The sequence below is a fragment of the Malania oleifera genome, chromosome 12 (assembly GCF_029873635.1).
Source record: "Malania oleifera isolate guangnan ecotype guangnan chromosome 12, ASM2987363v1, whole genome shotgun sequence".
NCBI lineage: Eukaryota > Viridiplantae > Streptophyta > Magnoliopsida > Santalales > Ximeniaceae > Malania > Malania oleifera.
Window position 1 is genome coordinate 47,627,981 of NC_080428.1, and position 11,022 is coordinate 47,639,002.

At 34.2% G+C, this 11,022-nt stretch overlaps 1 protein-coding gene across 2 annotated transcripts in view; it reads left to right on the forward strand.

The window, feature by feature from the left end:
* LOC131144616 (ras-related protein RABA1d-like) overlaps positions 1-2,126 on the forward strand; it is a 32,040-nt gene extending 29,914 nt beyond the window's left edge. Inside the window, exons 2-3 of one of the 2 annotated variants that reach the window (XM_058093349.1) lie at positions 1,194-1,638; positions 1,730-2,126. In XM_058093349.1, coding sequence (XP_057949332.1) covers positions 1,194-1,629 — 436 coding nt within the window. In that variant the 3' untranslated portion in view covers positions 1,630-1,638; positions 1,730-2,126. Of the gene's footprint in view, positions 1-1,193 lie in introns of both variants that reach the window. The other variant, XM_058093348.1, reaches the window with a different exon arrangement.
* Positions 2,127-11,022: the final 8,896 nt, after the last annotated feature.

The window sequence follows — 11,022 nt, forward strand, 5'->3', positions numbered from 1 at the left end:
ATCTTTGAGCAAATCCGGTAACATGGTTCAGATGAGAAGGAATAAAAAAAAGGAACATGTCCCAAATGATACAGACGCTTTTGCAACTTAAGAAATGGCTAAGGGATAGGGAACCCTTGAGCAAACCCTGACTCGAGTCCACCGAGCTAGACCCCTGAGAACATCCCAAGACTAGGACTGGTAGAGTCCCCATCAAATGTCTCTATGGCCGATCTTGGCACAGGTTAATGTTGATCTCCTGCAAGAATTCCGATATAATATAACTAATACTAACTTTAATATGTACATACAAGTTGAAATTGATCAATTCAACAAACTGCTAGTGCAGAGGGGTAATTTTATGCAATTACAGTTGGAATATTATTATTATTATTTTTCCCTGCTTGCTTTTCTTTTGCTTGTTTGTTTTAAAGAGTTGCTTCATTTATTTGTTCATTTATAGTTGTCTGGATAAAATATAGAAGACGCATAATTAGTAGAGGGAGGTTTTCCAAATTGGTGTTCTATGGGCTATTAATATAGAGTTGGTGGGTAATCTTGATTTCTTGGTTTGTGTGACTTGTATCCACTCCTGTTACATCCATTTTGATGTTAACTGGGGTGATGCTGAGAACTATGACGCAGTAGCTTTGTGAGACAGACTAGACAGACTAGTTTTAGCATTAAATGTCATCTACTTTTTTCATATTTGGAGCATGTCAAAAGGGGAGGGATTGGCAAACATATGCTTGTTGATGCTAGCATTTATAAGAATTTAGAGTGCTGTTTCAGGATTTTTTTTCCCCGGGTGATGTTAGGTCCCTACCTTCATTGATTCCATTAAACAGTTTGGCTGTTTGAATGGGTTGTGCTTTCATTTACTATTGCTGTCATTACATTTAACTGACATTGATCTGTTGACATTTACATGTTCGACATTATGAATAGGCATGTCATTGTACTTAAGATCCTTGCAGTAACGTAAAAAATTCTGTGATGAAAATGGTGATGCTTTAACATGTTAGCATGTGTAATGAGTTTGCTGTCTAATAAGAGGCTTGATTACTCTGTTACTGTTACTGTAACATAGACTGATAATATGGATTTCTTTTGCATATGATGCATTTTCACTGCTGTGTTTACATCTGGCTCCCATTACCAAATTGCCCAGTTGGGTTTACTAATATGCTTTTGCTTTTTCTTTGAGTTTACAGGTACCGTGCAATTACGAGTGCTTACTATCGAGGGGCTGTAGGTGCACTACTTGTGTATGATGTCACTAGGCACTCCACGTTTGAGAATGTTGAGAGGTGGTTAAGGGAGTTAAGGGATCACACAGATCCAAACATAGTGGTTATGCTCATTGGTAACAAATCAGATCTTCGTCACCTTGTGGCTGTTTCAACTGCTGATGGGAAATCTTTTGCGGAGAGGGAATCTCTCTACTTCATGGAAACCTCTGCACTGGAAGCAACAAATGTGGACAATGCATTTTCTGAAGTTCTCACCCAGATCTACCATATTGTGAGCAAAAAAGCTATGGAAACTGGTGATGATGGTGCAGCTGCAGCTATTCCCTCCAAAGGGGAAAAAATTGACGTCGGAAAAGATGTGTCTGCTATGAAGAGTGTGGGGTGCTGCTCAAATTAGGGTTACGAGGTAAATTTTGATTCATCTTAATGAGGTGTGGCTGGTTTGTTTTTGCTTCATCTGTTTCTGGATAAACCTTAATTGTGTAAAATCTTCTCAGAATACGGCTGCACTAGGAGATGGGCAAGGATTATTTTCCTTTTGTTGTCTATTTCTATACGGCGACAACTATTGCTAGTTGGTAGAGAGGTTGATCAGAGAATTTGTTGCGCCGTTGCTTTCTTCTGGATAGTGGATGGGACATGAATTTGCTTGAAATTTATGTCATAGCAGTTGCATCAGTGTTGAAAACAACCTATATGAATTCCTTCTTGCTGGGTTGCTGATGCATTTTCTTTGGAATGTTTTTTGGGTATTAGTTAGTAATTTGACAAAAACATGGGAGTTTCAGCTTGCATTTTATGTTGAATTGTTCACAAATTGGCCTTAATTCTATTAGGCCATGTTTAGCTTTGTATATTTCAATTTAATTATAAATTATTTCTATTGATAAAACATATAAATATGGTATCATAAATGGAGGCACTCTGAAAAACGATTGATAATGTATAATTTGTAAATACAAACTAATTTTAGGATGAATTTATTATTTTCTTTTTAAAAAACAGCTCTTTTCACCTATAAATATGTTGTACAGCATAATTTAGAAGGCAATGGAATGTAATGTTGGTAGAAAAAACAACACAAATATGCTTAGGCTGTAAAACGAATTAGATTAAATACCAGTTTATTTATTTAGTAAATAAGAGATTACTCAAATCAGAAGTATGAAATAACAAAACTAGATATTTTTTATGCACGAGTGGGATGCATTCATCTTGAATTAATGCACAATGAATCAAGTCAATCAAAAAAAAAAAAAAAAAACAAAAAACTGTACAATATAAATATAATATATGTATACTTGATAAAAATAAGCATGACTGAGTAGTGTCATTGGTTGCTTGGCTAAGTAATTACTTGCGTGGGCCATGTGTTTAGGGGGTATTCAAGTCGAGTCGAGTCAAAAATGAAATACTTGAATTAGACTCAACTGAAAAATGTTAAGATCAAAACTCGACTTGAACTTGATTGATTTCATAATTGTTAGACTCAAATTTTAGTTAGTTGTAAGTTTATAACACTCGAGATTAAATCGATTATAAATTAATATTAAGTATATATAAATGTATATTGTACATATAATATTAAATATATTTTTAAAATATACATTATATGACATACATTAATATAAAAATAATAAGATTAAAAAGCTAGATTAGGCTTGAAATTTGATTCGAGTACTATTACTGAACTTGAAATTGTCCTGTTAAAGATATTTGAGTAGCTCAAATTCAAGTAGAATTGAGTCTAATCAAGTTAGGTGCAAGTTGAGTTTGAGTAGATCATTAGTAAGCTTGATTCACTTTCCCTACATATGTCACTAGGTTGGTAGAGTCCTACAACCATAAAAATTGTCTTTATCTTTCCTTGCTAAATATTCTACGGAAGCACACCTATGAGACGATGTGACTATACCAAGTCTTGTTCAACCAAGCTCATTGAATAAATTGCATAGTTCGACAATTAGGTATAGTATGTATAAAAACACACGTCCTAACTGAAATACCAATAAAGCATACCTTGGAGGATAATGGTGTTGTACTTATGTCCCATGTACAAGTATTGAGTGCCTTGTCAATCATATTGTTTATAAATGCAACTAAACATCTATAAGCCAAGCTATTCTTGAAACAACATTTTACACCATTTGAGATAGACATATATATGAAGGTTTGATCCCCTTTGATAGCTTAATTAGTAGATGACGACACCATATGATGGAAATCTTAGGGACATAGCAATTGCACGTCTCAATCTCTACCCAAAAGTGATGCATACATTACTCGATTTGTGCACGCATTACTCTATGTTATTGTCCCTAGGGCTCTAAATCTCACATGAAAGCATCATGGATGTCAAGAGCTCACCATTTTGCTCTTGTTCTGTCGTGGCAGTGAGGTGCATGGTAAGAATGAAGCTCATTAGGTGTTCTACTATAGTAAAGAGTTTGTTGTGTATTCTCACTCTAGAATGAGGAAACATTAGCATGTTTGAAGAATTATACTCACTCATTTGCCACAATGCCACTTGGATATTAGTTTGGATATGTTATATAGTCATGGTAACATTCAATGTATGTATATAACATTGACATAGTTGAATCCATGTTTCATAAGAGCTTCTTCTTCCATAAAATATTAGTATATACATTGATGCCATAGACATAATAATTGAGACCACGATGCTATGCATAATATGTTAAAAAGGCCAATCTTGGATGCTAACTCAATGGTGAGATTTGTTTTCCTTCAACTCTTCATTATCTTTTAGTTCTAAGCCAATTTACTTCGACCTTGACCTAGTTTGTCGTCTTCTAGTCTTGAGCCAATCTATGACCTTGAGTGACTTTTGAGGCACCCATGGATGCAGAACTAATCACTATCATCCAACCCTAATCCAGTTGTCGCAACATCACAAAGAAGGTTGCGAAATGACAAGGGGTGATAATATATTGAAGGTTCGATTGAGTTGCCACTAACCTATTATTTATCTAGGTGCAGTTAGTTCACCTAATTACTACTCGTTGATTGGTTGATATTTAGACTAATTCTAAGACCAAAGAACTAGTAGTCTCCGTTTGCTTTTACCAAAGTTGGGATCGAGAGTATAGTTATGTGAGAGAAAGGTATTAGCACCTCCTACACACTTGTTATATAAATGATACTTATTTAATTATAAACTATCCCCAAATTAAATTAAATGGGTCTTAATTAGCTCGTTAATAAACAAATGAGTATTGAAAATTTTAAAAGAAAACGTAAAATAAGGTGTGATTTAGGAAGGTATAATAAGACCTCCAAAGGAGAGGATTTTATTAGATAATCCTCTCAAAACTTAATATAGGTGAGGTCTAAAATATCTCTTTACCATTTGTTTAATCATTTAGACTGGACACACGCATCACATAATAAATACATGAAATGATCAAGCAAATTCATCAAACTTAAATAAAAAGCCACTTACTTTATGTTTTGAAAAAGTAATATGCATTTAAATTTTTATTCCCTTTCTTTTCTTTTCCTTTTCTCTCTTCATTCTTCACTGAATTCCCTCTCTCTTCTCTCTCTCTCTCTCTCTCATTTCACCTTCTGATTTTCATTTTTTGCTTTGCAGATGGGGACATGAATTTGCCATGGCAGAGTTTTGAGCACTCCACCACACCCTTCCAATCAAATATTTGCAGGTAGTCCTTTTTGATTTCTTTATTTCTATTTATTTTGTTTTTTGTTTTCCTTTACATTTTTCTGAGATTGCTTTGAAGATTGGCTAGCTGTTCTTGAGGGGGCTAAGGTTGACCAAGGTTTGACTATGGTCAAGTTTGGACTTGGTAGTTGGTTGGGGTTAAAAATTTGGAATTAGTCCAAGTCGGGTTCTAGGTTAGGGCAGGTTGGTAGGTTGAGTTGGACTTAAGCTAGGTTGTGTGGATTGAGCTCAATTTGGTTTGGTTAGGCTAGGATGATTGGGCCAAGGCCAAATTGAGTCAGATTGGGCTAGGTCCAATTGGGCAAGGAATTACATTAAGTTTTGGGCCTTGTTTGGATTAATTGGGTTTGACCTAACTAGGCTTATTTTTAATCTAATTTAACTGGGCTGAGCTCAATTTGGGGAATTGGGCTTGGTTAATTGGGCTGGATCCCATGGAATTCAGTGAACGGGCTAATGAGTCAATTCAACGTGGGCTCTATTTGGTTTGAGCCCAATTCTAGGGTCTAATGGATTCTAAGGCCTAATGGGTTTGGGTCAATAGGTCAATGGACCCAAGTCAAAGTTAACCTGGGTATTGGGTTTTCGAGCCAATGGTCTTAGATCGGGGTTGAGCCTAGGGTATTTAGACTTCGACTACTGGATATGGGTATTTAGACATGAGATTTTCAGATCCAAATTTTAGGTCTAGGCTTTTGGATCCAAGTCAAATACCCGAGTTTATTTGGCAAGAATTCTTGGTTAATTGGGTCAAATTTGAATTTTGTTCAAGGTTTTGTCCCAATTTATACTCCAATTATAGAATCTTGAATTTAAAATTTAGCAATTTTTAAACATGCTAGAAAATGAAATAGAATTAAATAATTAATAAAAAAACTAAGAATCAACCTCTGTTTCTAAATTCCCCAATTTGCAAACTTACTCTTTCATCACCCAAACTCTCTTAGGTCTCCACTTGCCAAACCCTTTCCAGTTTTTGCAATTCGAATCCTTTAGTTTTTAGTCCTTCTCCTTTTGATCTCACTCACTCAATATCTTCCTCTTCTCACTTGTTTAATATCAAATTCCTTCTCTAATTTCCCTTGCATTTCAATAACTAGCTCTTCTCTCCCAAAATTTCCTCTCCTCCACAACTCTCTAAATTTCTTTATTTATAGGCTAAGAAAAGAACCTCCATTTAAATTTTATTGATTAATCAGTTTCAAATCTATCAACCAAACTTCAAACTAATTTATTAATATTAAACCCATTTGATTAATCAATTTTTACTTGTTCAATCAAATTTAAAACCAATTAGTTTCTTTTTATTCTAATTGAAACTCTTGCGTGTGTGTATAGGTGCAGGCATGAAGAAGTTGGTCCACTGAACTTGTTTTTTCTATTTTTTTATTTTTTATTTTTCCATTTTCCATGTATTCAATTATTTTTTTCATTTCCATGTATTCAATTTAAAAAAAAAAAATTTTTTTAATGTATTTTTCCATTTTCATTGTATTAATGAATATTTGTACACCCATATACAAATTCAAATTGGACTAGAAAAAGACCCAAATGGGTACTAAAATTAAATCTAAAAAACTCAAATTCTGCTATATAAGTCTCGCACAAAATAGGCCGTCTACAGCAACCTTGAACTTTGACATGATGTTATAAACCTATAGACCTTAGGCTATGGGTCAAGATCAATGAGTGTCTTATGTCTGGGTTTAAGTTCAAAGATTGGCCTATAACCAGAAGATGACACCTAGTGATGACCTTAATTAACCCAGTTATCATGTTTTGACACTAAGACAAGTTGAAACCTTGATTACATTATGAGGTGTACCCATTGACCTTGACTTGGTCTAAATCTTAAGGTACTAAGCCATTGACCTTGACTAGATTTTGAGATCCATCAACATTGACCCAATACTCATGTTTTGGGCCAACCTCAAAACTTGTTGCAATTGTGAGATAGCCATAAACCCCTTGATCTATTTGTCATCTTAATTCCAACATTAGGTCAACCTTAGACCTTGACTTGGTCGTGAGATGCTCATCAACCTACATCCCATGTTTTCATCCTCCAATCTTGACTCATTCTCTACAAATGCATACCTAGATTATTATAGTTGTCAGCAAAGGGAAATAGTGAGAATCCAACAATTTAAGACTAGGATCACTAGCCAAAGAAAGTAACAGGGTTATACCTTTCAATTAGCCATGGTTTAGACACCAAAGCAATGAAAAAAATTCTATCATTTTTCTCTTTGCAAATTTTTCTACTAAACATTAAGGTAGTTACAAGGTTTTACTCTAGACGAGTAACACTCCACTTATTATAAATACGGATTGTCGACTCATTTTATTCTAAATAAGGATTGCTAGCCAATGAGCATTAACAAGGTCTTCTTTTTCTACTAGCCAAGGTTTTGACACCAAGGTACCAACAAAATTTTATCCACTTTTTATTCCTACAAGAACAACTAGATAAATTTAAACACCAAGGCAAATTTACAAGGTTATGCTTTAGGTGAGATTTACTAGCTAAAGTGTGGTAACACTAATTAAGGATTGCCAACCAAAAAGTATACATAGGGTCGTTTCCTTTAGCTAGGCAAGGTTTGAGCACCAAGGCTACTCCTATTCCTCTTGGTCTTTCAAGAGTTGCTACTAAAAGTTTATATCAAGGAGGTTATGGGGTTTGCTCTAGGTGAGAGTTGCTAGCCAAAGTTTGGTAATACTCCATCCATCCTAGATGAGGATCATATAGCCTTAGCAAGTTAATAAGATCCTATATACCCTTTCCTTTACTTTAGATTAGAATCACTAACCAATGATTGGTGACAAGACTCCACCCATTTCTAATTAATGCAAATCACGAGCCAAATTAAGGTAAAATATCCTATGCATTCATTTACTCAAAATAAGTGTCACTAGTTGTAGTGTAATGACAAAATTTTATCCTTCCCAGATGAGGCGAGGAAGTCTAATAAGAAGACCATTTCATTCCTCCACTCTACATAAGAGTGACTTGGCAAAACATAGTAACAAGATTCCATGCATTTAGAATAACTTGGGGTTATTTTGGAGAAGAGAAGTGCATTTTTTTTCTTGTAATTAATTAGGACACTCTTTCAAAAATTTTATCACAATATAAAGAAGTTAAAAAATAGGTTAGAAGCACAAAAAAGTAGGAAAGAGAAAAAAAGGTGTTTAGGTAAGAGGAGCATACGGTCGGCACCCTTAGCCACTACCTTGGGCGCCCTAGACAACCATGGTGCCATGGCATGCCAAAGTGCTCATCAGGCACCCTTTGCTTGCTAGTTTTTCTTTCTCTTTTTTACTTTAATTTTCATTGTTGTCATATTATGATCTAACATTTGTGTTCCCATTTAAATTCCCTACTATTAAACCCAAGATAATCATTGGCCATTAGATGGTAAGTTTCCTAGGAGAAAGACTATCCTTAAAAGCTAGAGCCCTATATACTAAAGCGTTGTTTATATATGCACACATGGAAGGACTACCAAAATGCATGCTTGTTTTTTCTTGAAGCGTTCATGTGTAACTTTGTGAGACTTATTTTTCACTAGTTTTCTTGGTTGGATCCTTCCCTTACTCTTAGGACTTTCTTCACTTCCGATAGCTAGTATACTTTTTGATTGCCTAATTTATTCTGACTAATGTGCATGATTAAGCATATGTTTGGGATGTTCTTATTTGCTTAATAATATATTGCTTCTTTTAATTTATTTGCATGAATAAATTAGCAAGAAGCATGATTAGGATTTTTTGTTGTTACTAGGGTACAATTTCTATGAATTAGTTGTTATAAGAATTGAAGCATATTTAAGATTCATTTTGTTTAAATGAAGATCATGATTAGCATTTATTCATTTGATTATAAAAGCCTCTTTTGAATAGATGTATGTTTGAAACATGTTTATGATTTCCGATTGTCAAGATTCTTGATCCCCAAAGGATATACGTAGCTTAGTAGTCACAAACCTCTTATAGGAAAATTTTTATTAAAAGAGACACAGTGACTCAACATTTATCAAAGTAGGGTTAGGCTACATTGTTTCATTTTGGAATGTCACATTTGGTAGCTTGCTTCTCCTTTCACTGTAGATTCAAATAGCTTTTTGTTCTTGTTTCACCTAAAAAGGCTACATTTATGTATGGAATCCAACTTTCAGTAGAAATCCTAGAGAGATTCGCATTCTTTAGATGGGCAGTCTATTTTGAAAGCATAAGAGAAAAGAATTGGTGATACCTTAGTCATAGAAAGGCATATACATTGTGAAATCAATGCATTTTCATATTTTAGAATACCATACTTCACGCATTAATTGTTGAGTCTATAATTGGTTTCTCAAAAAAGATTAATTCTGAGTTCCGTCCAAAGTTTGCTTCTTTGTGTTGATATGTAGTTAGGATTAGGAACAATTTTGTAATATTAAGTAATCTCAAGAGGCGCTGGTCTTTAGCAATCCATTGCTATCTTTTTTACAAAAAGGAGCTGGATGTCACTCATTTGCTCCTCCATAGCTACTCATTCTCCACTTCTATCTAGTCTTTTTTCCTATCTCTAATACACATGGAACAGTTGCTTATGCCTCTCCCTCATGGATATATATCTTGTGAAGTTGGAAACTTGGAAATGCCAGGGATATAACAAAGGTCAGAGCCAAACCTACTCATAAGTTTCTTGGGTTTAACTCGCTTTATAACTCAATTTGACTTGATTCTACTCAAATTTGAATAACTTTAATGTAAGAACCCGACCCGTGATAAATGAATTTAATATTTGAAAGAAGGGTAAAGTGGTAATTTGGGCAAGCTTCGTTAACGAAGCCAGAGTTCGTCAACGAAGTCTCTTCTGTTCTCGGCGACGAAATTCAGTATCTCGTCGATGAGGAGATCCCGAGGGATTTTTTTCGTTGCATAACTGATGAGTATGAATGTATATGTGTATGTGTATAGGACATCCGTGTACCTCACGGGGTCGGACCCTCTTATTGTATTGTATTATGTAAATAATTATATCATAAATTTTTTAAAAAAACAACTAAAAATATATTTAATCCAAAGTTTTCTTAGTTAGATGTTATGATTTTCTGGTTGAGATCAAATCTTACCAACATGGATTTAAGACTTTATTTGGATTTGTGTTGTACTTTATGCTGTGTTTGGGAGTATGAATTTTGAACCTTAAATTTAGATTTAAGTAAATTTAAAATATTTTCAATATAATTATATATTTCATTTTATTCAAATCCAATATAATTCTAAATTTAAAGTCTCTCAAAATATAGAAGTAGTGTTTAGATGGAGAAAAACAAAAGGTAGATATCAATTATCTCGGGCTCTAAGTGTTCAAAGGCTCTTGCAACCATCATATAAAACACAAAAAAAAAAAAAAAAGGAAAAAAGAAAAGAAAAGAGAGAGATATGGCTATGGATAGACCAAGCTTGATCTCTTGGATTTACATGGTTTTAGGGTAACATATGGAATGAATGCGGGACTTATAGGTTGGCTTGGGTTCCAGCTTTCCAGGTTTAACTCGTCATATAGGTTTAGATTTCAAGATTTTCAGAATTGACTTTCATGACTCTGGGTAAGTTTTAATTGTGGAACCCACCCATTCGACCTTATATGCTCTCTATGTATCAGACATGACAGACAGGTACAAATTATATATACGCACACCCACACACATACCCTATTATCTTTTTTTGTTTAAAAATTAAAACCGTGATTTTTTTTTCTTCTTCTTGTTTTAATAATCATTTTCTGAGCTGAAAAAAAATGATTATTCAAAAAAAAAAAAAAAAAGAAAAAAGAAAAAGGGGAAAGAAACATCACTCCTTTCCATCCTCAGCCATTTTTTTCCCTTGCAATGAAAATGACAACTAATGGTCATGATCTAGATGCACAGCCCTTCTACATTTTTTTAATTTTTGGATCTTGAAACATTTCATCTCGTTTCAACATTAGTGTTCTGATCAGTTACACATATAGCCAGCTCGTCAGAACACATGAGTAATTACCTTCAGCTGTTATAAGCTCTAGCTTGAGATGTTTTGAGAGGTAGCAAGCTT